Source organism: Phalacrocorax carbo, chromosome 2, assembly GCF_963921805.1.
Source record: "Phalacrocorax carbo chromosome 2, bPhaCar2.1, whole genome shotgun sequence".
Taxonomy (NCBI): Eukaryota; Metazoa; Chordata; class Aves; order Suliformes; family Phalacrocoracidae; genus Phalacrocorax; species Phalacrocorax carbo.
Window position 1 is genome coordinate 90,252,448 of NC_087514.1, and position 27,148 is coordinate 90,279,595.

Genomic DNA, 27,148 nt, shown 5'->3' on the forward strand with positions numbered 1-27,148 from the left:
TGATTCTTGAGTGAATTTATATATGTAAAAATTCGCTATTCAAAAAAAGGTAAAAAAAAGGTGTTTCCTTTACAAAAGTGAATTCACATTTTATTTACCCTGTGTTTATTGTTATTCTTTCATCTTTGTTTTATTTTTTATACTGCCCACATGTAACTGACCATGTCATTATATACCTGTGTTTCACCTTTAGAATTTTTGGTATATGATTTTTAAAGAGTTACTAGGCTCAGATACGAGAGCATAAGCAGCTGAACGGGCAGACATGAAGCATCAGTTAAAAAGCAAGCCCAGTAGACTATCTAAATTTATGTGACATGCCTAAGAATTTCTTGAACAAATGCAACTGACTGAAAAACATACTCTGAAACACTGAAATGCTGGAAGTATAAGAACAGCTAATAGTTCTCTCAAAACAAAATAAGAAAAGCAACTTTCACTGACTTCTGAGTAGACAAATTGCTATCAAAAAGTATGCCCTGCTAATTCAACCAGTATTTTCCCAATAACTGATACAGCTAGCTAGCAGACTTATTTCACTGCAAGAAGATCCATATGGGAGGTATCTGACAATGCAGGCAAACTACACTTTGAAAACAGGTACTTCTGCTTGAGATCACAGTAAGCAGAGTTGGACAACTGAAATACAATCCAGAATAAAGACGAACTCAGTGCCATAACAAGCAGCCATATGAGTTTAACAGCACTATTCTCACTTCCTTTTTAGAAATATAAGACCAGGAGCTCCTCAAAGCCTCTTATGCACTGTGCTTTGGCCTATCTGATCACGCTCAGGGTGCCTTCATGCCATGGAAGAGACTTAAGCATAAGGCAGTGCTGGATACTCTCCATATTCCCTTATGCTTTCTGGGTAAAGAATCTAGTTCTACTTCAGTCAAAAGCAACAGTAAAACTCCCATGGATATGCAACAGAAAGGAGGGACTTAAAACACATGCATTAACCTTCCAACATTATTAAATACAAACCTCTTCCAAAAACAGGTTAAATACAGATTATTCCATTTCAGAGCTTTGTCATCATTTCTGCGTACCTAAATCTTCATCCAGCTTGGTCTTTGGTGGCTCCCACGGTGGCCTGGCTGCTTTGGCCTTTGCCTGTCGCTTTCCTAACTCCTCATCAAACTTTTCATACAGATCTCGGAGCTTGCTTGTTCCTACCACAGTTGAGTCCCCCTGATAATTAAAAAACAGAACAACAGCAACAAAAAAACAAACCCAGAGTTGAAAGATCACATGAACACAACATGCATGAGCATTTCACAATGAAAAGCAATGGGGGTAAAAGATAGATCTCAGTGTAGTTCAATGAAAGTTAAAATACTTGTTTACGTTTTAGACAGATGAATTAGCAGAGATATTACTTCATTTGCTGGTGCATTATTATCAAACCTTTGGCCTAACAAAGCAGAATTATGGCTCAGCATTGATTCTCAACAGGTTCAGAAGAAGCAGGAGACCTATGGAAGTGTTTTGCAATTTAAAAGAATTTTATCACACGCAAGAAATACAAAGCTTAGCTCATTTTCTTGCCTGCTTTAAATCACCATGAATTCACTCTCCATGTCATTCTGAAAAAAAATCCCCACAACCAACCAACCACAAGCAAACAAAAAACCCTACAAAAACCCAGAAATCTCCCCTCCTCTGTCACTACTCCACCAGCAAGTACCAGGCCAAGTACAAAGAATCCTGACTTCCTGCTTCTACACAAAACTTCTCAAAGGTTGTGGGAATATATGGCGGTTGAGGCATCTTTGCTCAAATAAAGGAATAATGGGGAAAAACCCAGCCTTCCCTTCCACATACCACTAATCTGAATGAAAAGAGACTGAAGAAATTGATTAAAATAGAGAATACCAACAAATAAAGCCCCTAACTGAGGTAGTTGGGAGGATTAAGTGACACAAAATATGATCCTGCTGAAGGGTGCATATTAATCAAGTAATCAAATAATCAGGAAAGGACTGTGTACAGTAATTTTAGAGTTCTCTCACAAACATACCACTTGATCCATAGGGTCATTGGAATAATAGCTTTCAGAATGGGTACAGCGAACCCAGACTGGCTTAAGTAATTCCTCATCTTCCTCTTCATTTTTTTCAGATGCATTCTCCTCTGATTCTTTGTCTTTGACAGCAGTATAATTTTTCTCTTTGCTGGAGCTCTGGTTCTCAGACCACCTTTCTCTGTCCTCTTCCCATCGGGGTCTCTTTCTCTCTCTGCTTGGAGACCGGCTTAGTGGGACAAAGCAAACAAAAGCAATTCTCGTTATTATTTTAACAGTGACAGTTTTATAATAGAAAACAAATAGTTTGCTTCAGAGCAGTACATCATTCTATCATGTAAACTACAGCAAAACCCAATTGCCTCTTCCTGCTTTTAACTTCTCACCTACTATAAAAATTACTTAAAATTGAAAGTGCTTTTGTATTTTAAACCTTATTCAAGAATTAGAATGAAAAAAAATATGCTATTTTAGATTAAAACTCCTACTTGCATACTAGATTACTTTCTTTTCATTTTGTTCTAAAGTTAGAAGCTCATCACGAAAAACTAAGAGTTACTCTCACAACCAGAAGTTACAATATAAAGAAGTTTTAATATATAGCCCACAAAGTATTTGCATGAGAAAAGAATTAGCGTTTTACTAGAAGGATTATACAGAAGCCACACTGCTTGTGTTACCTTAACTCTGGCACTCCTTTGAACAACACAACATTTGATATTCCTTATGTATTACAAGAGCAATGCTTTCAGAAGCTGAATGCAGGAAAACTACTTCTTTTTAATCTCCTCTGTCTACAAAGCCAATAATGTTGCACCGATTTCAAATAGCCAGGATTCAGAAAGATATTTTTTTATATATCAGTATTGAAAAAAGCCCCTAAAAGATGATCTAAACATAGAATGACTTTAAATAATCTTGGTACTTTACAGACTAGAAGCAGATGTAAGAGGAAGTCTTCAGGACAGAGCAGTGAAGCCCTCTCTCCAGAGACTAATCTGGTTTCTAACTCTACAAGGTCTTGAGATAACAGATATTTGCATGTATACGCAGATGGTTATAAAGACACTCTTCCTTTCCGAGTTTCAAACCAGGCATGTATGCACATTAACATACACAAAAACTCACGTGCATGGATACACAGAGCCTCAAGTACACAAGATAGCAAATGTAACCTTCCTTACCTTCCTGCTCTCTTGTAATCTTTTTTGTAGGATCTGTCTGGTGATGGCGATCTTCTGCTCTCCCGGTGCCTATGCCTCTCCCTCTCCCGCTCCCTTAGAGAGTTCAAAACATAAGTTAAATAAGAAATCTGGCATTTCCTACATTCCACATCTGAAAGGAGCACAGAAGCAAGCTGAGATAGTGTTATGCAAAATGACACACATGATGACTGCTAAAACCCCAGACATTCTTAATGCTGACCTTCAAGAAATTTGTAAAAGGCAGTCACCTATCTCCTCTGCCTTTGTCATAAAGCCATCTATCTCAATACGACAGCCAATTCATACCACGCAAAGGTAACTTCTATAAATTCACCACTTGTTGCCATTCTTCCTTTTCTGTTATGAATGGCAAAGGGTAAGATTATTGTATCTTAAACCATTCTTAGTGCCTCAAGAAAGGTAAAGAAAACCTATTCCATGCACAATAGCTTCCTAAGCTCCAAATCATTCACATGTTTCAGGCAAGCCCTCTTCCCCCTCACAGCTGCCTCAGACACACAAAAAACTGACACAGAAAATCTGCATCATGCTGAAACTACAAATCTCATCTACAAGACGCAGCTTGCACATACACATAAAGAAGTTGACCACCCAAACATACCTCTGGGAAAAAATGTTTTAAATTAACTGAAGGCTTGGAGAAAAAAACCTAGGAGTGTTGGTCAACAGCCAGCTAAACACAAGCCAGCAGTGTGCCCAGGTGGCCAAGAAGGCCAAGAGCATCCTGGCTTGTATCAGAAATAGTGTGGCCAGGAGGAGTAGGTGAACGATCACCCCTTTGTACTCTGCGCTGGTGAGGCATCACCTCAAATACTGTGTTCACTTTTGGGCCCCTCACTACAAGACAGACATAGACATGCTGGAGCGTGTCCAGAGAAGGGCAACAAAGCTGGTGAAGGGTCTAGAGAACAAGTCTTATGAGGAGCGGCTGAGGGAACTGGGGTTGTTTAGTCTGAAGAAGAGGAGGCTGAGGGGAGACCTTATCACTCCCTACAACTACCTGAACAGAGGTTGTAGCAAGGTGGGTGTTGGTCTCTTCTCCCAGGTAGCAAGTGACAGGATGAGAAGAAATGGCCTCAAGTTGTGCCAGAGGAGGTTTAGACTGGATATTAGGAAAAAATTCTTCACTGAAAGGGTTATCAAGCACTTGAACGGTGGTTGAGTTACCATCCCAAAAGTATTTGAGAGACATGTAGGCATGGCACTTAGGGACATGGTTTAGTGATGAACTTGGTGATGTTAGGTTTATGGCTGGACTTGCCTTAAGGGCCTTTTCCAACCTAAATGATTCTATGAAATTACTGTGTACATGAGGCATCAAAGATCACACAGGTGGTCTTCATACTCTGCTAACAGCTGACAGCTCATTAATCCACAATCATTTGTGTGTCTGTCAGGACTCCAAGTAAATGAGTCTGCTGATACACAAGGAATTATAAACACGTGCCTCAGGTGGTTTGGTGAGCTAACAGAATGAGTCAAGATTATTTATGTGTGTATATATATATAATGTTTTCATATGCATAACATGAAATAGAATGCAAATCTACAAAGTACAAAGTTCATATAAATTATCTGTTGCTCTTCCCCACAGCTGTTCAACTCTCTCTGCTTGTGCCTTCTTCAAGCATGGATTTCAGTCTTCAGTGAGAGTGTATTCTATGCCATCAGGTTTGCCTGAGAGATGGATGCTGTGCAAAAAACACACCAAGGCCGGCAAACAGTTCTCAATAAAATAAAATAAAATACGTTTCAAGTAAATCTGGAAGCTGTTGGCCTCAACCAGTAATCCACAAGTGTTTGAGAAAGAAGCTGCTGAAAACATGCATTTTCAAAACTTAAAACTGCACTTTAAAATCTAAACAATAAATTATAAAATTACGTGGCAAATGTTTGAGTTACCTACAAAGGGCAGAAAATTCCACAATCTCATCCTACAGAAAAGGCGAATGCCTTAATGCCAGACGCATTCAGTTTTAGGAAAATCCTCTTTTGGAAATCAAAGTAAACTTACTGAATGTGAGATTTGGGGGTGGGGTTTTCTGCAATACAGCTGTCTAAGGTTCTGCAATTAAATCTCTGCATATCTCAAAGTGGCTTCCTTTCCACAGGTACTATGTGTAAATTCATGTTTCACACGACATGAGAAAGCTCAAAGCTTCTAATATTAGAGCACGTGATCCAGGTGCCCTGATAAATATTTAGATTCTTAACTCACCAGTATCTCTCTTCAAATATTCTGACCTAGATCATTAGACAAAAAATATACTCGGCACTGGTGAGGCTGCACCTCAAATACTGTCTTCACTTTTGGGCCCCTCACTACAAGACAGACATAGACATGCTGGAGCGTGTCCAGAGAAGGGCAACAAAGCTGGTGAAGGGTCTAGAGAACAAGTCTTATGAGGAGCGGCTGAGGGAACTGGGGTTGTTTAGTCCGAAGAAGAGGAGGCTGAGGGGAGACCTTATCACTCTCTACAACTACCTGAACGGAGGTTGTAGCGAGGTGGGTGTTGGTCTCTTGTCCCAAGTAACAAGTCATAGGACAAGAGAAAACGTCCTCAAGTTCTGCCAGGGGAGGTTTACACTGGCTATTGAGAAAAAGATTCTTCACCAAAAGGTCAAGCACCGGAACAGGCTGCCCAGGGAAGTGGTTGAGTCGCCACCCCTGGAGGTATTTAAGAGGCATGCATATGTGGCACTCAGGGACATGGTTTAGTGGTGGACTTGGCAGTGATAGGTTAGTGGTTGGACTCGATGATCTTAAAGGTCTTTTCCAACCTAAATGATTCCGAGTCTATGATTCTGTTCTAAAAAGAGCCACCAAGAGAGCAAATCTAAGATATATGAAAGATTTAAGTTGTGATGGTTTACTCTAAAATACCACCATGCAGCAAACTGTGTCATGTCAGCTCATAATTTTGAAGTCATTTGTGTCTATGAAGCAGATGGACAAAAGCTTCATGATACATTCTAAAATAGGTAGTCCACACTCATCCATCTGAATCATAGGATATCAACGTAGCCTACAACTTGCCCATTTCTTTCAATTGGTGTATGCTAATTTTCACCTCTGTCCTGTCTTGAGATCACATGCTGGTTTGCTGAGGTCTTAACCCTGAACAGAATCACACAGGCAAGTCTAAGCACCCACCGGAACATCCCATGCAGCCTGACGCGCCTGCACTGGTGTCCCATGAGGATGAGGACAGAGCAGGTTGAAGAACACTGCAGAACATGCTTTTCACTAAAACTCCTCAGGGATTAGATACATGCACCTATCAGACTATAAACCCCTCCAAGTGCTGGTTCTCTACAAATACAGGGCTTCCTCATCAAGAATGACCAAATTCAAGTAACACTTGGAACCCTAACTCTGGTACCTAAATCTTGAAATTTTAAGTGCTGAGACTTAACCATTTATAAGACTCAACTTTGAACACAATCTTTTGCACAAAGTTGTGCCAACTCTACTTTCACACTACACGTGTATAAGTTTCTATGGTAAACAGCCATAAGAGTAGAGCTCAGCAATCCACCCAGTTTTCAAACAATAGCTTCTTTGCTTGCAGCTATCTCCGTGGACAAGGGAAACAAGTCTGCCAAGCTTGCAGAGGTGAGGCAGAGGCAGTGTACCTGAAAGACATTGAACCAATAGCTCTTTCCACTGGACCAGAGTACTGGACACCTCCCAAGCTAGAGGGACAAACGAGGGTGAGGAAAGAACATCGATGCAAACAAATACTATGGGACAATGATGACAGCTCTCCCTCTGCAGGCAGAAGATACTTCAAGTTACCTGTTACGCTCATAACTTCTGTGATGAGGCGATATCCTTCCTCTGTCATAATCTGTCCGGTGCCGACTGCTTTCCTGCCTCCTCCTATCTGGACTCCGGCCTCGATCCCGACGATCCCCATGGTTAGTGGACCGATGCCTGTCACCATGGATGTGCCCATGTTCACGATGTCGGTGCTCATCATAGTGCTTGCTCCTCTCAGGAGACCGGCGATCACTTTGCAACTTCTCTCCCTGGTACTGACCTGTGTGCCGAAAATGGCTGCTGCCGCCACTGCTGTTGGTAGTGCTGCTCTGAAAGGAGCCAGAGCTGTGCTGATAGCTATTGAAGTTAGGTGGTGGGAACGATTGCTGTGAATACCCTGCGGAGTACACAGGCTGGTAGTTGACTTGCTGTGGTATGACTGGTGGGGGGGGAGGATGCGGTACTGTGGGAGGAGGCATCATGTAAGGAAAGGTGCTTTGCCCAGCAGGAGTTCCTGGCACAGGAGTGTTGCTAGGATTTGGCACAGGCGGAGGAGCAGGAGGGAAGCACGGAGGCACCGGGAAGCTCTGCCTCATCTGGTGGTTTGGAAATGGTGGCCTCATGGGACACTGGCTGATGGGATTTTGAGTGGAAGGGGGCACTGGAGGAGGATAGGGCACAAAGTCTGGCCTGGGAGGTATGTAACCCGTGGTTGGAGGGTTTGAATAGGTTGTTGGAGGGGCAGTTTGCTGGTCATACTGGTATTGTACGGAGGGCTGTTGTGGGTGAAGCTGCCGTAGGTTCTGAGGGCGGTAGGTCTGTGTGGAAGTTCTTGCTCCTGGTCCCCCCTGACCACGGGGACATCCTCGCCCGGAATGGAAAGACATGGCTCACCTTTAATGAGGAAAATAAAAGTCCAGTGTCATGCAACGTTTGCAGGATGTCCTTAATGTATTTGCAGGAACTACTCCTGAAGTGCTGAAATTACAGTTTCTGCAATTTCCCTTAACAGAAGCAGTGAACAACATCCACTGTCTTTCATGGGAGCTTTGTGCTACTCAGACCTCTAGCACAGGTCATTTATGCCCCTTTGATTCTTTTAAGCCTCTAATCCATTAAAGCACTCTCTTTAATCCAGAACCCAAACTGGACAACGCTCTCTGACTTAGAGGAATGTTAATTTCAACAAATGATTGATATAATGACTGGCCAGGAATACAAGCACCTCTACTAGACACCTTGATATAAAGCCTTCTGATTCCCCACACCAAAGAAACTACTCACTTTAACAACTGCAATTGTCAGCCAAAGTCCCATAATGAGGAAGCCTTTCTAGAATATGATTCTAAACTTCAGGCAGAGTGACTTTACTAACACCTCACTGCGAGTTACCTGATCCAAATCATGTAAATTTTAAATAAGATTGTAGCAATTTACATTCACAATTGAGACCCCAGTTTAGTGAGGTACTGAATTCAAGAAATAAAGTATTTTAAGTTAGGTAGGAATATTTTTGTAGAATGAGAATCTTACAAGTTACAGAAAAAAACTTCATGTAGACTGTGCTGTTACTCCAATTTCAATGAAATAAATGTTTCCAAAAAAAATCCCTGAGCTGCCAGCTTGGCCTTATTACCTTTCCAGCAACTGCTTCAAGTAGGCTTAAGTCTTGCTGAAAACTATGCATGTATTTAATGCATTGTATTAAAGTTTATAAATGAAAACCACTGTGCTTCATTAAAGTTAAAATTCATTCTTTAATTACAATGTAAAGTTCAAAAAAACTCGAAAAAAATAAAAAAGCCCCAAACATTTAAAATAAATCATTCATGGTGTCTTGGCTGGAATAGAGAGAAAAAACAATAATTAGTTAAGCAGCTGCAGACCTTGAATCCTGTTTTCCATAAAAGGGAGGGAGAGAAAGAAAGGAGAGTCACACACATAAGTGGAAAGATCACCAGAGAAAGAAAGCAAAGCCTCCCTTTACTGAGGCTTTGCTGACACCGAAGTACACACAGAATATTCTCCCACCTGCTGCCTGCAACACGGCCAACCTGGACTGCTCAGAGTACTGCTTTCAGCTGCATTCTGCTGCCAGTGCTGCAAAAGATGTACCTTGCTGAGAGACAGCAGATGACTTCTGGTGAACCAACAAAGAAAGGAAAAGAAATGAAGGAGGAAAGGACGGACATCAAGGAGGAGGAACCAAGTGGACTTTAAGTCTCTCCTTACACATGCAGGGCATAGTGGGGGCCACTAGAAAGGGTGGTGGTAGCTTTCATTCCCTCCCCAGGGCAACTGAACAAAGGCCAAAGTAAGCGAAAATCCTGCATTCCTAGGAGGTAGCAGCCACGATGGTAAAGCCACTTGTTCCTTCCAGTCAACCTGTGCCTGCCCCATACCATCCAACCTCATAAAGGCACTAAGAAACAACAGTGGCAGGAAACAAAAAAGTCCATTTCCATTATTTTGTGTGGCAATAGTGCAACCTTTTGTCATCATTAATTCTAATCCATTAAATACTGAATCTATTTGGTTTAGTTCTCTGGTCACAATCTTACACAGCTCAGGCTTGTAAGATAAAACTGTTTTATAAGCTGAAGATGCTTACATACACATTTCATTTAAACAGGCTAAAGTAAACTCTTATTACCTCAAACAAATTAAAGCAAAGGCCACTGTACCATGCTGCCTTGCCTTAAAGCGCATTTCTTCTTAACATGTCACAGGATTCAAACAAAAGGTCCTGTTTATCAGCTCACTGTTAAACAGAGCTCTAAGACATCCCCAGCACCAGAGAACCACTCTGGTTCTACCACCTTAATTTCACTGCTTCAGAATGGACAGAATCCCAGCTGCAAGAAAATACAAAGGAAAAAAAAAAAACACATGAAGTGATTTTAAACACCCAAATTAATTAAATTAAAGCTTCCTCTGCTACATTCTTTGGTCACGTTCATTTTCGTTTAAATTTAAGTAAGTTCAAAAACACCGTAAAGGGCAAACTCTCCTTTTCCTATCACCTAGAAGAAGCAATTCATTGTGCCGGTGGAAGCCGCCACACACAAAAATAAGGTCAGTACCTTAAAAACCACCAAAACACCCTCTTCTCTCACTGCAGACCCGCAGCTGCGGGCAGCGGGACTGAGACCAGGCCACATCCAGCCACCGGCTCCCAGCGGTCTGTAACGGCGGCGAGAGCGACACACGGGCGGGGGGCGGGATGCGCCGCCGCGCTGCCCTCCTTCGCGCTGCCCTCCTTCGCGCTGCCCTCCTTCGCGCTGCCCTCCTTCGCGCTGCCCTCCTTCGCGCTGCCCTCCTTCGCGCTGCCCTCCTTCGCGCTGCCCTCCTTCGCGCTGCCCTCCTTCCCGCCGCCGCACCGCGAGGCCGCCCGGGCCCCGCCGCCCCGACCCGCACCGGCGCGAGGAGCTCGCCAGCACCGGAGCCACCGCGCCCCCTCCGCCCCAGGGGCCCGCCCCCGCCGCCCGCCCTGGCCCCAGGCCCCACGGCGCGGCGCGAAGCGCCGCGGCCCGCCGCAGGGAAGACGCGGTTCCCTCACCCACCCCCGCGGGCAGCCGGCCTCACCAAGCCCACCTGGCGCCCCGCCGCCCAGGCCAGCCCGGCCCGCAGCGCGCCGGCTCCGGAAGAGGAAAGCGGTGGGACGGCGCTGCGGGCGGAAGCACCCTCCGCCGGCAGGGAGGGAAGGAGGCTGGGCCGGGCTTTGCCCTGCCCGGCCCGCGGCGGCATGAGCGGGCCGGCGGCTGGCAGCGGGGCCCAGCCCCGCGGGGGCTGCCTGCGGGCCTACCCGGCGCTGCCGGTGTGGGTGGTGGAGGACCACCAGGACGTGAGTGCCCGGCGCGGGGCGGCGGGGCTGGGCGGTGAGAAAGGGGAGTCCCTTGGATGGCGCATGGGGAGCCGCTTCGTTTCTTTTTTTCCCGCGGCGCGGAGGCTGAGGCCGGTAGGTGGAAGCGAGGGGCGCGGCCCGCTGGAAGCGCTGTGCAGTCGGGCCGGGCTCCCCCCGCGGCGGGCGCTGCCTCGGGAACAGCCCCCGCAGGCCGCACGCCTGCCTGCCCCGGCGCTGGCGAGACGCGAATAAAGTTCGGCGCCCGGGTGACCTGAACATCCTTCCCGATACAGTGATTAAGTTAGTTAATGTCGCGATCGCATTTTGGCACCTTTTGGAGCAATCGTTGCTGACGGGTTTGGTTTGTTTGTTGGGGTTTTTTTCCCCCTTCTTTGGGTCGTAGTTGCTATAGTGGAGATAATGCCTACATGACACTGCTCTTAGAATTAGCTAGGCATTAGTGCAGCACTTGGAAGCTCAACCCTACACAGTATATGGTGTGCCAACAGCAAGTCTGTAAATGTAATCACATCCTAACAAGCAGATTGACTGCCGCTTGATGAGAAATGTTAAATTTGGAACTTTGCTTTTTCAGTTAAGTAATTAAACAAGGGAGTGAAGAACGAGTGGCTTTTGAACTGCTCTTTTTTCTCATACGGTTTGTTTATAGTGGCATAAACTGAGGCCTTAGTCCTAAGTAAGCAGATTCTTTACCCAGCGGTGCAGAAGCCTGCCGATTTCAGTGAGGATTGCTGGGGGCATGAAGACCTTGTGGAGGAAAAAGGAAAACACTAACTCTATCAGTGTTTTGTAAACAGAAAATTTTATTGTAATAAAATTTATGAAAGAAAACATGTTTTGAACTTGTGAGTAAACAATTTAACGCAGACCATTTTTGCTAAGACTCACTGAAATACATGATGCTGGATAGTTAGTTTGCTGTGGTAACCAAGGACTGAGAGCATCACCATGACTACAATAATGGCTATTAATGATTCATCTTTGTTTTACTCTTAATACTTCTGTTTTCAATTAACTTAGCAAAGTCTATTCATACAAAGCATATACACTGTTTTCAGTATACGCGTGTGAATGCATTGGTCTGTCTTGCATAAAGCATTTATGACCTTTCATCCCAGAGTGTAAGAACTTCGCAGGAACTTTATGTAGTGCTTTGCTGACGCTGATGTTCCTCTAGAGCAAGGTGTCACTAGATGCAATGTACTTAGATTAATAATAATAGCTGGTATAAAGGAAATATTTTTCTTAATCCAAAGTAGGAGAACTTTTTAACTTTAATTCCAAAAATTGTAGGTTTTTGAGGTAGGCCAGATTACTTTCTTTTTCCAAAGAAGTATTAAGTCATGGATCAGGGAACCCTTGTTATTTTTAACCTTGTTTTATCTACTACTACAGTAGTACGCATATTACTGCATATGTAGTGGGTAAACTGAGGAATTTATTACTGGTCAGATAGAATACAGTCCAAATTTCAGCTGTCAGTCATGGTTTATGGTTGTGATCATGCAGTGCACAGGATTTCTCATCTTAATCAGTTTTATGCCAAAAAATTAGCCCAGGTTCTGTTGTAATATAGAGATCATGTGTAATTTTTATTGTCCAGTCCTTTTACAGTCTTCACATTCCCTGTATAACAGGAATGTGATTCACAGTCCGTGCTGGATTTGTTCTGGCAGTTAATGCAGTTACCATTCCGTACCTGTGGGAGGGACTCCATGTACTGCAGTTCAGTGTAAGAGGCATCATGAATCAGCCATCAGTTTTCCCATTTTGCCACTGTGCATTGTTGCACTTCAGTGGTTCACTTCACTGTAAATTGATGAGTTGCCTCACTTCCTGTTTTTCCTACCTATGAGTGAAGACCTTCAGCTGGGGATAAGGTTGGCCAGTTGAGAATGGTAGTCTCTTTGTTGCAGCCACTAAATAATGTAGGGATAAGGAATTAAGTCCTTTCTTCAAGGAGGATAGGTTAAAAAATCAGTTAAAGTTTAAATGATGGTGGGGTCAGTTTTCATTCTCTATCAGTTAACTTATAAAACACAAGTAATGAGATGTTTTTGTCTCCCCAGCACCCATGCATGGTGAGAAAGCTTTATAGCATGGAGAAGGCAATGCAGGGTCAACATTCTGCAGAAGAGGAAAGGCATTCCTGGGATTCAGTTGTAAACGAAAACAAACTAGGAATTAAGTTGAATGATGAGTGAGGAGAGCTTCTGCAAACAAGACTGCCTGTAAAGAAGGAAAGAGGGAATAAAGCTGTGACTCTTCAGCAGCTTCTCATGTATGGAACTCCTGGGCTTATAATGATTACAGTTCATGAGCAGTCTTGCTACTGGAATTGTTTCCGCTTTGTATTGTTTTCCATCTCCTCCTCCCGCTAACCCAAATTCAGAAAAAATAAGAGTGGGACTAGTGTTTTTGCTGTTAAATCTGTTGCATTTTTTAGGTTACTGGTTACAGTGGAAAATATTTTTATTTGTGTTGTTTTAGGTGCTGCCTTTCATCTACCGTGCCATTGGTTCAAAGCATCTTCCTGCCAGTAACATCAGCTTTGTTCATCTTGATTCCCATCCAGACCTTCTTATTCCTGTGAATATGCCTGCAGACACTGTATTTGATAAAGAAGCTCTTTTTAGGTAAGTCCTGGGTACTGCATCAGAGTACTTGTAAGTCTGCTTCCACTGCCTTTGATTTACAGGGGATATTGGTATGACTGCTTAGGACGTATGAACAAAAGAGGTGTAAGTCAGCCTCAAATTGTATCTTCTGTTTTTGCACTTTTGCTGAAAACTTTATTTCTTTGGATGGAAAATGTTATGTTTGTGTTTTTTGAGTGTGGTCAAATATCTAAGTCGTGTGTCAAGCAATCTAAGACTCGGCAAATTTAGTATATCGTTATTAGGGCAGTTAGTTCCCCTGAGTAACAGGACAGCACCCTGAGTGGATGCTTTATGTCTGAAGAGCTGTGGTTTTAAAACAGCCTTTCTCTTTTCCTACTGAAAAATTGACTTTGCAATTGAAACAATGTCTCTTGTGTTGACGTGGCGAATATGTGAAGTTGAACAAGATTTTTCTGTTAAGATGATTAAGACTAACGTTTTCCCCCAACTTCTTACGTAGGTAACAAGCCACAGAGTGATCTTTGCTATTGCCTGTCTTTTCCTATTTTAAAATAAGTATTGATTGCTTTAGTGTTACGGTGATTTACAGCCATGACAAGATGATGTAATTGGTATGTAAGTAATTGATCATGCTACCTGTAGTCAATATTTTGTTTTCTTTGGTGAACGAATAATAAGGTTTGTGGGCTATACCATATACCTAAAAAAATACGCTGTTGATAATTGGGAAAGTTGCTATTCTGTAGGTGCTGATAGACTCACTTTAATTGCTGAGATTATATTTAAAATCTACTCAGAGCAGTTTACCATAAAATACTCCTTGAGGAAAGTTTGAAGTTATTTAGAATATCGTTGATGATGCTGCTTGTACTTTGCTCTGTGTGATTTATCAAGAGATAAAGGACAACAAACCGTGTAGTTTAAAATCAAAGTGCCATACTAAGCGTGAAGCTGATTGCACTCTACAACCCTAACTTTTTAAATCTACTGTAGGCATTTCTGGTCTCTCCTGTGAATGAAGATTTCCCGCCCATTTTTTGTGAATCTTACAGAGAGTACTAATTTCAGATGATTTGCATGGGGGCTTTCAAGATGTGGAAAATGTTTGTTATGTTCTTGACCATATTTTACTTACAGGGAAAGTAACAGTATTATCTCTGGCCTTTCTGCATTCATTACAGTGAATTAAGTATTGAGAACTGGATTATGCCTGCTGTTTATGCTGGCCATATTTCTCAAGTAGTATGGCTTCACCCACCCTGGGCTCAGCAGATCTCGGAAGGGAAACACCATTTTTTAATTGGGAAAGATATTTCAACAACTACGATCAGGTAAATTGTCTGCTGCCATATGCTAATAATATAAATGCTATCTCTGTAGCTTTTTATGGGTATTTTTTGTGTTCTTGGATAAAGATGGAAGTTGTATTTGTGAGTTTCTTAGGACCTACTGTGACTGACACTTTGTGTGGGTGGGTACAGTTAAAATTGTGCCTTAAATTTTTTTTGTTATAGGTAATTCTAGCTATTCACATTTCATTTCAGCTACCCAAGTTTTAAATTAGTTATATTCTTTAAAGTCAAAATCTCAGCAGTAATTTTAACAAAGAATTTTGGTAACAGAGGGCAGCAGTTAGATCCTCCTCAGTCCTCCCTTATCAGGACAAAACAAACCCAGTTCCCTCGCCTTCCCTGTCATGTGCTCCAGCCCTCTCATCACCTTAGCGGCCCTTCTTCAGTTTGTTTTCATCTCTTTTGTCCTGGAGACTCAAACCTGGGCAGAGTGTGTCACATGTGACCTCACTGGTGTTGAATAAGAGGAGAAATCTTTTCGCTTAATAATTCTATTTTTCTTGTGTGTGTTTGTTTGGGTTTTTTTTTTTGGGGGGGGGGGGGGAGGTTTTGTTGGGGTTTTTTAAGTTAATATACTAGTTAAGCACTGAAACAGGTACACAGGCAGATGGTGAATTCTCCATTCTTTGACAAAGTAAAAACTCAACTGGATGAGACCCTGGGCAGCCTCATCTAGCTTTGAAGTTAGTTCTGCTTTGATCAGATGATTGACAAGAGATTTCCAGATGTCCCTTCCAGTCTTAATCATTCTGTGATTCGAGTTCTGGTCAGAACCCCTCATGATTTTGCAGGATGCAGTCAATGACAGTTTCACATTCACCATATTCACTGTGTTGTGGTTTTTTACAGCTTGAATGGATGTTTACAAATCGTGTCTCTTGCCAGCTCATCAGAATAAATCTTCTGAAGCAAGTTTAACAGAAGGCAGCAGAGAAATGCTTTGGTTTACCACCTAAAATAAAACACAAAAGCTCTACAATTGTGAATCTGAGGCCTAAAGTAAACCTAAAAAAAAAAAAAAACCATGCTGGTGCTTTCAGTTACATTTAACCATAAGAACTAGCACACGTACAGAAATACTTCATGATGTCTGAATAGCTCTCCCACAGATCCTCTGGTCACCTTAGCAGCCTTTAAAACAACATTTCCAGCTGCCTTTTGAAGACGGTCAGGTACCTTTTCTTCAGGTTCTAGGCTTAAAAATAATCATGAAGAAAGAAAGGGATAGAGTCCTCAGAAGTATGAACTTCCTAAATGTTTTGTTGGTAACAGGTGGCTGGATATGCAGTAGACATCTTAGTTAGTGTCCCACCTAGGGAAAGGCTGTAGCATGAGCTCATGTTGAACCCTGGAGAATTTCTGAGAAGAGGCCCTATGAATCCCCCGTCAATAAGATGAAGTTGTGACCAGGCTCCCACCTTAGCAGGCCTCAGATAATCCAGCCACAAGACACAGGGGGAACTAAGCCTCAGATTTCTGCTGCTTATGAATTTATTTGCCTTTGTGATTGACTGATGACGATACCCTGTTGTCAGATGAGGCCTTAACACAAGTGAACAGTTCACACTTACTATTTTTTAATCTGAATTTATTATTCTTAAAGCTTAATGATGTACTGTAATATGGCTTGAAAATATTCTTTAAATTTTCACTGTAAGAGGAGTTTTTTGCATTATTGGGTTTTGTTTGGGTTTTTTTGTTTTTAATTAAGTGGATGCCACTGATAAGTAGCTATTCATCCTCGAGTTACCTGCTGTCCCCCACTTAGAATAGGGAATCTCTGGTGGTGGTAAAGAAAACTTAAATACTACCTATTAACTAACAATATTTTATTTTTACTAAATCAATATCCATGGGTTTCAGGGCACTTCTCAAATAGAACTAACAGAAATTTCCTTATAAAATAGGCATTCCAAGACATAATATCCATAGCTTTGCAGTCTTACATGCCATAATATTGACAATAACTTGTTAAATTCTGGATGTTGTCTTCAGAATGGAATTCAATGGCAAATTAACCTTAGTAGAATCTTTTTCTTATCCATTAAAAACCTGTAGGCCATCATAAAAAAATAGAGTGAATTTTAATATATTGATTCAGCAGTAAAGAAGTAGAAAAAACTTTAATTTAAAAACCTGCAGACTAAAATAAATAGTTTTGCGTACACAGTTGTATTGCTTTTGTTACCCATCAAATATGTATTCATTCTTCTCAGGATCCTTAAGTGTACATGCTTTTTCCCAAGCTCTTTGCAAAGATGTATATTAATTGTGAGTTATTGTCAATTGTAGGGTTACAGGTACAGATCATTACTTTTTAAGTGATGGCCTTTATGTCCCTGCTGATCAGCTAGAAAACCAGAAGCCTTTAAATTTGCATGTCATTCTCATCAATCCTACTGAAGCACCAAACAGCCAGGAAGAGAATGGCGAGGTAGCATCTGCTAAGAGACTGAAGCTAAATACAGATGACATAGCAAGCACCACTTCTGCCTCTTCATCAGTGGTTCCTGGTGACCTTGATCACAGCACCCCAAGTCTGAAGAAGAAGGAAGTACAAAATGCAAGCACCCCAAACAAGGCAGAAACATTGTCAGAGTGCTCAGCTTCAAGCTCTCTCAGAAACAGTGAATGCCCAATAAGAGAAGTTGTTAAAGATGTCTGTCGAGTACTGCAGAAAGGGGATGCCTATGTTTTAGACATTGACTTAGATTTTTTTTCAGTTAAAAATCCATTCAAAGAAATGTACACACAGGTAAGCATGACAATGGAGAGGCCTCTTACCATTCACAAAAGAGTACCAGTCCTTAGCAGTTATGTCTATGGAGAAACTTTCATCTGAGCTAAATTAGCTGATCAGCTGATTATGATTAATGATGTGTGGTAATATTTTAAGGAGAGACATTCTAAGAGAATGTACACTCCAAAGAATTAAAACAACCTAATAGGGGTAGATCCTTACACTTAAAATTGGTATTGGGTGCACATTCAAGCTCAAGAGGTGTATGGCTCACTTCTGCTTGTTGCTTGGAACATAAAAGCTATCCTTGGGTTTCCAATGGTGATGTTCCAAATACCCACAGCAAGATTCATCAGGAAGGGATGACAGATTGTATCATTTTTAATGATATTGGAAAGCCACAGTGGTATCAGGAGAATCTGCCTTTTAAAAAGGCTTGGCGGTGTTGATTATCTAAAGGGTGGTAACTTGTCCCGATGAGAGGCTGTTACTCTCATTTCCTCTGGACTGATGAGTATAAGGATGAGCGAGCAGCTGTTGTCTCTAATGCCATGGCTTTGAGCTTAACGCTCTGCCTTGTATTCCATTTGTAATGGCTGCCCAGCAAAAGTAGCTCACCTGTATAAACTCATAAATACGTAGATGCTCAAAGGTGCAAAGCAGTTAGCACCTCTTCCTGATGTGACCAGGTTTTTCAGGAACTAACTAATGTACCCTGAAAATTGGGTGTGCCATTCAGGTTTACAAATTCTTCTGCAATATCCTGACTGTTTTTAGCATTTACATTTCTCTTTTTAACAGTTTTAACTTTAGCCTATGCTGACATCTTCAGAGTTTCAGCTAGACTACTGCTTCCTTGTTCACTGTAAAGAAGTGCATATAGTGTCCCTCACCCCTGTTAGCTTCTGACATGCAGCATTTATGATCACAGTATCTTCAGACAATGAGCAGCGCTGGTTGTTCTGAATCACAGAGAGAAGCGTACAGCAAAGGGAAAGCACTGTGGAAAGAACAAAATTCAATACCCCTCTTAGGGCTTGAAATACATTCTGAATAAAATAATGAAGGCAGGTTTTTGTTTGGGTTTTTTTTGGGGGGGGGTGTGGTTTTTTATTTCGGTTCCTATGCTTTTTTTTGTTTTGTTTTGTCTATGATAGGTTCTCAGTTCTAGGAGCCACTTTCAGAAGTGGACTTGCACAGAGCATCCAGTGTACCTTTTTTGATACAAGAATTTCATTTGCAGTTAATATTTCTTAACTGTGTTTCTTCTATTGTAAATTGTGGTAATTCCATCCAAAAATTGTTCCCAAGTTAACACTTGAAATGCAAGAATCTAAGGAAAAGATTAAAAGCAAATATAGTTCACTAATCCAGAAGAGTATTGTCTTCCCACCAAAAAAGTCTAAAATCCAAAACATTGCCCTAAAGATGCATTGTAGTTTTGTAAAAGTTGAATAGTCTACCCTTCCTTTCTCGCGCTGCTGTGAAAAATTAATGAGTGTTCACCTTTTTAATGCTGTTACGTAAATAATAAGATCTCTTTATCCTTGATTAATTAAACCTGAATATTATCAAGGAGTAGGGCTGACAAGCCCCTCTCATAGTTTACTTGTTGGCCAACCAGCCTGAAGCCTTTTACCTGTCCTGTTTTCCTTTACAACCATACTGTCCTGTGGGCTTTGTCTGCCTAAATCTGCCCTCTCAGTTTTACTCAGCATCTCATTGGGACCCTAGTTCAGCAATATGTATGTTTAATTTCAGAGACTCTTTAACAAAGATGCTTTTTTTTTTTTTTTTAAAGCTGTGCTCTTGAAGTCAGGTTTAAAGTTAAGCAACTCCAAAATGTTTGACTGAGGCCATTAAGTATTGCTTTCTCAAGCCTCACAGCCTCTTCCTCACCTGCATTTATAGAGAGTTATCTGCAGTACTAGAGTAGAGGAATTATCTTGGTGATCAAATTCTTTGTTTTAAGAAGGAAGGCTTTGAGGATTTTGTCTCTCATTTGAAGAGTCTAATTTTTTGCCTCTTTTTTCTTTTTCAAAGACAGAATATGAGCTTTTACAAGAGTTGTACAATTTCAAGAAGCCTCATAGAAATGCAACAGAGGTATGGTATTTCCTTGTGGGATGTATGAGGCGGTGATTCTTTTGATTTACCCAATAAAAATGAGTTATGACAAGGAAGGAACCTGTGAAAGGTGCTTAATGAAGTGGTCTCCAATTAAGCTATGCATCATGCTGAATGCTAATCAGCAGCATCTTAGGGATTCTTTCCTATTAAACATTTTGGTTAAACATGTTAATTGCATAAATATTTAGCATAAGTGTGAAAATTAATATCTGTAAACAAGGTAATTGACAAGGAAGAAATGAAAACATAGTAAGTCATCTGCAATCTTGTTCTTTTTATGGCTCAACAGGGCTTTGTTTTGTTTTTTTTGTTGTTGTTTTGGGGGTTTTTTTGTGGTTTGTTCTGGGGTTTATTTCCCCTTCCAGGCTCTCCCCTTCCTTGCCCTAGTGGCTCTGATAATCAGAGCTGGGCTGAATGCCTAACTGGTATTTTACCTATTTGTTTATGTGGAAAGGCTGGTATTACACCACTGTAATGTACTTATCATTGTATGCCTTGTGTGCTTCTGAATCATGGAAGTGTAAGCTTGCTGTAGCTGCCAGCATAGTCATTCAGCCGTGAGACCAGACCATGGAGACAGCCATAGTAATGGTCATTGCACCAAGTAATTTCTAAAGAAGATCTTGTCTTTGCTTTCGTAATCTCAATGCATACAATTATCACAGATCAATGAATCTGAATTAGTATGTGTGTATAAGGAAATCGAGGCATGTGGAAGATTGTCAGATTTATTTTCATATATCTTAGTCAATCAGCAATAAAAACAGGTACCTATGTAAAAGGTAGTTAAATATAACAGGGGTAAATGCTTTTGATTTAAGTGCCCAATATGATTTCAGGGCATAAGTTATTTACAAAAGCCAACAAATTTATAGGAAGCAACTGAAATTGTTAGCAGGCAGTGAGTAATGGATAGGTATAGAACTGAACAAGGCAAGACTAGATTCATGGGTGTTTTTATAGTGAGACAGTCAGTTTAAAGGGTTTGAAGGTAGAAAGCTGGTGAACTTTGTGTTTTTCGAAGTTTCAGAAAATAGCCTACATGTCTAGTTCCTTAAAATCTGTTTTTGTAGTTCCAGAGTACAGTTAGATGTACGTTTCTATCATACTACAAGATAATAGTGTGTTGTTTGGGGTTTTTTTTGTTTGATTTTGGGTTTTTAGTCATATAGAGGGGGATCGGACATGTCTTTAAGGTTAGTTACTGGTGCTGCTTAGAAAAGTATCTTATTCATACCCCAGGATAGGATCATAAAGGTGTACTTCATTCATGATTGATACCCTCAGCTCCTCTTAAAATGTCATCCAAAGCTGGTATCGCTGGCCAAAAGAAGCAGCATCTGTTATATGATACAGCCAACAGAATCCTAAGAGGGAAGTGTTATGGTCTTAAATGTTACCCAGCTATTCCGATGTGCTTTTAAACAATTTTCCTTCACATACCACTGCATTTTTAATACCAATAATGAAAAGCATTGCTTTTCATTCGATATGTGGGATCTTTTTCTGCAAATGTTTGCATGTACAACTGTATTCATGTATTAGCCTCACTCCAAGAAGACTGCCTCTTTATGTGTTCTGAACTTTTTAAGAAAGGGCCTAAACCTTTGCATGATCAGAGCAATAACTGACATTTTAAATTAATTCCATGTTTTTTCAGGTACACAGAGTTAAAACAACTTTGAAGCATCAAATAACCCATCTTGTTTTGTTTTTCTGAACATGCATTTGATTTAATAATATTGGGGGGTTTTAAACTTAAAAAATTAAATTCTTTCGTTATAAAAATGTAAAGCTTGTACTCATCTGAGCGTTTCAGTTCTATAGAAACAAATCCAACAATTAGTCATGTACGGTTTCTTAGCTCTCCCTGGTGTATTCTGCCAGAATGTAGATGTGGCTTTTTTTTTATTTGTTATGGGAAAGAGAAAGCAAAGAGAGGTGATTTATTCTGAAGGTATAACAGCTTCTGCAGGCATTCATTCTGATCCTCTTGAAAATATATTCTGTAGTAGTTAATCAATTGTTTCTGATTCCCCACTTCCAGTAGATCAGTCATTTCAAAATTTAAATCATAGGGCAAGCCATTACATTCTTGCCTCATTCTTCTTCCTAACATACTTTTATATGTGCTCCCTTTAAGGAGGGCTTGCTGGATTGTGTTGAAAGTCGTGTTCATCAGCTTGAAGATCTGGAAGCGGCATTTGCAGATTTGTGTGACAATGATGACGAAGAGACCGTACACAAGTGGGCTTCATATCCTGGGTAGGAGATTTCTAAATGGCTTAAAATGCAAACAGTAGTTGGGGAACTGATTAGCCCAGCCCTTTGCTAACAGAAAAGGAGAGAGGCTGGATAGGATCTATGCAAGGCTACCATTTTTCCTTTAGAACTAGAGGAGAAAGAGTCAGACAAAACAAAAGAAAAGGCAGCCTGCTGTTTTCCATGCTATGGTAAGCCTTCCAAGATCAGCCTTGTACAGCTTCATGCAAATTCTGTTGTCTGTGGAGGGAGGCACATTTGGTGACTAAAAATTTAGTGATCTGTGTGAAGCAGAGCTCTCAAAAAAAGCAACAGACTATGGAAGATATGGAGAAGGATTTCTTTGGTGCTCCCAAAGGTTCTGCTCTCTGTGGAAAAAAGGAAGTGAATGAAAGACTATACCTGAGCAACAGCGTTCACAAAACACTTCAGCAGCATCTGCTATGCTTTTAAACAAAATGTTTTCAGCTGAAAACAGCAGAAGTCCAAACTTTCCCTTGATAGGAAAATAATTCATTTTCCCCATCAAATGCCGCAGTTACTGCTAGACTTATCTAACAGTGATCACAAACATTTCCTATCAAGTTCATGTGACTTTAAGCTACAACAGCTCCTCTCCAGGTCTGCCCTAAAAGAATTGCAAAGAGGCCTTGCCAGAGGCAGGTATGAGTGTAGGGGCTTTCTAAGAAAGACCTGGTGAAACAGTACAATAGTGCTGATAATTTCGATTTTTCTTAGGTGCAGAATGACATGGAGGGGCAACTTTCATTTTCATATCCTAGGCCATGATAACTTCTACTTCTCTCCCTCCCTCTCTCCCTCCCACCCCTTAAGGTAAACATATGTGTTTCCAACTGTTTATGTAAAAAGCTTTGGTTTTGTTCTAACTGCAGAATGAAGCCGCTTGTTCAACTAGTTCACAGTTTGAAAACCAGGATTGAAAGCCCAGACTACGAAATGGTAGGTGACTAGGTAAAAGAGCAGAAAGTAGACAGATTTCAAAAGCATGGCTTCAACAGGGAGGGAAAAGATCATGCTTCATTTCCGACTTGCTTCTTGATTCAGGACCGTTTGAGATTTTGGTCGTTTTCCTTTTTTTATGTCTTATTACTTGGGCCAGCTTTTCTTTTTAAATCTTCTAAAAATTCTACTCTGCTTGCCTGTATTTAGGTAACATTAACATGATCTTTCATGACTCTGACACCTCAGGCTGCTTCCTGTGAAGGAAGGTTTAATTTCACAAGTGTCTTGATATACTTTATACAACTTAAGGTACCTATTTGTAAAAGATAAGACCTATCGTCTTCAAAGGCTGCAGCGTACTCTGAATTCGTAGGAGAGATACAGTGTATTGTAGAAAATGAAACAATCCATACAACCTCCAGAATTTTATTCTTTTTTTTTTTTTAAAGAACAAATTGGGGTAAAACCCCCAACTCTTACTACCTGAAGAGGTGTAAGTTACCTACTGGGCTAGGGATGGTATCTTAGAGACGTTTTACACAAATAAGCTATATCAATAACTCACAACAGAAATTAAATCTGTTTAATTTACATGTAGGTCCATCAGGCTGGTCTGACCTGTGATTATGTGGAGCTTCCTCACCATGTTAGCACTGAAGAGGAGATCGAAGGCCTTATACAGTCTGTTAAAGTTCTACTGAAAGATATGCCTAAGCCCACACTTGTGACAGTTGCTCGGTAAGAGTAGATAGATGCTTTTACTTTAAAACGCTCGGACTGTGCTTATGAAGCTAAATGATTCTATCAATATAGCACTGGTTGGCACTTCTTAAATCCTGTCTTGAAGTGGAAGTTTCACAGCGTAGTGAAAATTGACATTTGAAAATGTCAGTCATAAGGCAGTGACAGTATCTACACAGCTAAGGCAAGGTTCTGCACGGATGGCCAGTTTTACTGGTTTGTACTGTACTGGTAGCACAGGTATCAAAAGCAGTGAAAACATGACGACTCGGTGAGCTTCAGCTCAAGCTAAATAAAGCCTGTGATAAGTCCTTGTGTGTGTTGAGATGGATAGCTGTCACTGGGGTTCATACATCTCCACTACAGTTATTACTTAAGCTAGTTAGAGTAAAGCTAGTTTGGACAAGCCTGCATGGGTGAAAATGACACCTTCCTTACTCTCTTGTTCTAGGGTTCTTTGTGCTACAGATAGGATTTCTGTTTTCAGTGAAACTTCTGATGGACATGGTTTTCATCTAATACGCTGAAAGGGATTTATATTCTAGAAGGCTCTAGTAAAGCTTTGTATGGGGTAAAGGTTATGCTTCCAGGACTGTAAGGGTATTATTTGGGAGAACAGGATGGAGTTTGAGGCTATGGACCTGGGAGACCCAGGGATCTGTCCCGGGAAAACTTAGTTTGAAGATCGCAATGTATCTGTTGACAAATTGTTGTAATTTAATCACCTCAGAAATGCTAACTGTGCCCTTAAAGGAAAGGCAACAATAGCAGAAGCTGATGAGAAATTATTTTTGTCAACAAGAAATAGTATGGCTAATACCTACAACAAAAGAAAGCTGTATTTCCTGTGCCAGCTGCAGGGTTATCATCCAGTGTTGCAGACAAAATACAGAATCGTTTATGTACACCTTGACAAATATAAAATCCAAGAAGTGTGAGCTCTGCTTTTTTTATTAGTATCTGTTTGCAGTTCAGTAATAGATACTGTAAATAATGTTACATCCCAGGGATTGTGAAGATTTGTTTTTCAGGTTTTCCTACCTATTTTACTAGCAGCATTTCAATTTTTCAGTCTTAACTTCCCACCAGTCCTTTAATTAGATCATTTGCTTGAACTTTGACTGCCAACATGTTCTGTGTCAGAGTCAGGAAGAGAGTAGAATTGGAGACACGAATAGGTCACATTCCTAATCTGCTCCAGACTTTCTATTTGACTTCAGGCAAACTCTTACGAGTAGTGAGGAGAAGCACAGCACTATGCTTTGAAGGGATACTGGGGCGCAGAACTCACCACTCTTGGGAAATTGCTTCAGTCTAGACACAGAACATTGCAAGAATACAACATGTGGTGATGGTGGTGATATCTGTATTCTCTCATGCTTTTTTCAATTCCTTTTACAGATCAAGTTTGGATGACTATTGCCCTTCAGAGCAGGTTGACATCATTCAAGAGAAGGTTCTCAATTTACTACGCTCAGTGTATGGCACTCTGGATGTGCACTTGGATTACTCAAGCACCTCATCATCTTTGTGACCTTTCTTCATGTGTTACCCTCTAATGCAGTGGATTAATTTAAATTGCATATTAGCTATGGTTGCAAGGGGAAAAACACTAATATTTCAGCAGGTGGCGCTAGAACCCAAGATGACCGCGAGCCAGTTTTGAGTTGCATTGCTTTCTCTAAGTCAGCTGCATCTGAACTGTTACCTGCCTTGGCTTTGTTCAGATTAGTACTGTGATTACTATTTTTATTGTCTTGCTTCTTAAAATTGGTGCAAGAGAAACTATTTTTTGTCTATAAAATGTATTTTTTCACCTGATTTAAGTGTCTGTAAAAAAAAATAAATATATATATATATATAACTTCCTAAAATAAATGGATTTGTTTTATGTAATTTAACTTTTTTTGGATGGAATTTGATGAGTAACAATAATGTGCCTGAGTTGCATTGCACCTTTTTAAAAAATTATCAGAATAATGCCATTAAGACAATAAATTTACATTGTGATCTTTCTTAGCTGCCGTGCTTGAGATGATTGGCATCCCCCTATCATTTCTGCTGAGCAGCTTATGGGTTCTGCCCCATCCACAGAATATCATTTATATTTATACCCTGTTGCATTAATATTGTCTTATTTTGCCTTAGACTATTTCATTGGTGAATCAGATAATATCCCTAATGTACAGACATTGGCTTGGTATTTTAATCTTTACATGTTTTTGAGGATAAAAAGTATGCGTGCATGTGCATGTTTTTATCTATTGAATCCTGTAAGGAGTTGAACTGATGTTTTTTTCTGAAACAAAGGTTTAACTTCACTGAAGTCAGCAGCAAAACCTTCTGGACCAGGTTTTCGCTCATTTCAATATTGCTATTTGGAGAAAAAATAGCTAGTTTAGAACAATTTGATTTAGAAAACAATGTCGTTCTAGAGAAAACTGCCAGTTCCAGAGGGGGAAAAAATAAACCCCACAGGATCTATTTGGGAATGAAACTGAAATGGGAAAGAGAAGATACCACCTAGAATATTGAATTTTGCTTGTAATTTCTTCTTAAATAGTTCCGTTCATATGTTAACATTAGTATTTGCTCTATGGAGGCTTTGTGCACTTTTATAGTTTTTTACTACTTCTGTTGTTGATCTATATGACTATATTATATACTGTAAATATGTAATTATTTTAAAATAGCTTTTCCAGTAGAATAAATGCCATGACCATGGACCCATTTTCTTCATGCTTATGCATTCTGTCACAAAGGTGTGGCCAGCCTTGGATCCAAGATCCTCGATACGTCATTAACAGCCATATATCGCATACAGAAACTAGGCAGAGTCAGATCATGTACTGCTTGTGTAAAGTTTTTTTCAAAGATACACTCTTTGCTGGGCTTTGAATAAGGTAGTAGAAAACAAACAAAAAAAAACCCACTGGATCAAAGGTGCCACAGGTACTCCTGTGCTATAGAGAATTATGTTAGCCCCAGAAAGAGAAGTGTGCAGTAACAAAATTCTGCCTAGTTAATGATGCTCTGCTTTCCTTTCCCAAAACAGAGCATCTGCAGCACATCAGCTTGTACCGGGTGCGGGTGCCCCGGTGCCGGCAGCCGCCGCCGCCGCCGATGGGGGCAGCCGGGGCGGCCCCTGTGAGGAGCGGCCGGGGCGGCCCCGCGCCGGACACAGCCGGTTCCAGCCGGCTCCGAGGGCGCCACCGCAGGGCCCGGCCGAGCCCCTCAGCCCCGGGCGGGCACGGCCGGGGCACGGAGGGAGGCAGGGACGGGGGGCAAAGGGCTGCCCGGCAGCCGGGGCTGAGGGAAGGGGGGTGAGGAAGAGCCCCGCCAGCCCCGAGGGGAGGAGAGCGGCGGGAGGGGAGGAGGCGCTCCCGGCGCCCCGGCACAGATTCCAAGTATGGCTTGACCTCTGTCTGGCACAACACCACGCCACATTTTCATTGCAGT

At 41.2% G+C, this 27,148-nt stretch overlaps 2 protein-coding genes across 7 annotated transcripts in view; one reads left to right on the plus strand and one right to left on the minus strand.

The window, feature by feature from the left end:
• DROSHA (drosha ribonuclease III) overlaps positions 1 to 10,674 on the minus strand; it is a 74,344-nt gene extending 63,670 nt beyond the window's left edge. The window contains exons 1-6 of one of the 5 annotated variants that reach the window (XM_064443435.1): positions 10,610 to 10,674; positions 9,700 to 9,870; positions 7,052 to 7,909; positions 3,211 to 3,303; positions 2,024 to 2,255; positions 1,053 to 1,194 (exon numbers count right to left, since the gene is read on the minus strand). In XM_064443435.1, coding sequence (XP_064299505.1) covers positions 1,053 to 1,194; positions 2,024 to 2,255; positions 3,211 to 3,303; positions 7,052 to 7,902 — 1,318 coding nt within the window. In that variant the 5' untranslated portion in view covers positions 7,903 to 7,909; positions 9,700 to 9,870; positions 10,610 to 10,674. The other 4 variants (XM_064443431.1, XM_064443433.1, XM_064443436.1 and 1 more) reach the window with 4 other exon arrangements.
• A 4-nt stretch (positions 10,675 to 10,678) lies between these two features.
• On the plus strand, positions 10,679 to 26,415 carry C2H5orf22 (chromosome 2 C5orf22 homolog). Of its 2 annotated transcripts, none has more exons than XM_064443437.1 (9): positions 10,679 to 10,859; positions 13,371 to 13,516; positions 14,683 to 14,832; positions 17,146 to 17,608; positions 19,637 to 19,699; positions 21,867 to 21,988; positions 22,879 to 22,945; positions 23,547 to 23,686; positions 25,091 to 26,415. In XM_064443437.1, exons 1-9 carry the CDS (start codon positions 10,761 to 10,763, stop codon positions 25,221 to 25,223), a joined length of 1,383 nt encoding a protein of 460 aa, XP_064299507.1. In that variant the 5' UTR covers positions 10,679 to 10,760; the 3' UTR covers positions 25,224 to 26,415. The 2 variants fall into 2 exon arrangements, with proteins under 2 accessions (XP_064299507.1, XP_064299508.1); XM_064443438.1 differs by lacking the exon at positions 10,679 to 10,859 and adding an exon at positions 10,908 to 10,973.
• Positions 26,416 to 27,148: the final 733 nt, after the last annotated feature.

What these genes read in the sequence shown, in the direction of transcription:
- C2H5orf22 (XM_064443437.1), top strand. Translation starts at nt 10,761, where the DNA reads ATGAGCGGGCCGGCGGCTGGCAGCGGGGCCCAGCCCCGCGGGGGCTGC. An exon ending in TCAAAGAAATGTACACACAG is followed by an intron (nt 17,609 to 19,636) that starts GTAAGCATGACA and finishes TCTTTTTCAAAG; the next exon opens with ACAGAATATGAGCTTTTACA. An exon ending in AAGTGGGCTTCATATCCTGG is followed by an intron (nt 21,989 to 22,878) that starts GTAGGAGATTTC and finishes TTCTAACTGCAG; the next exon opens with AATGAAGCCGCTTGTTCAAC.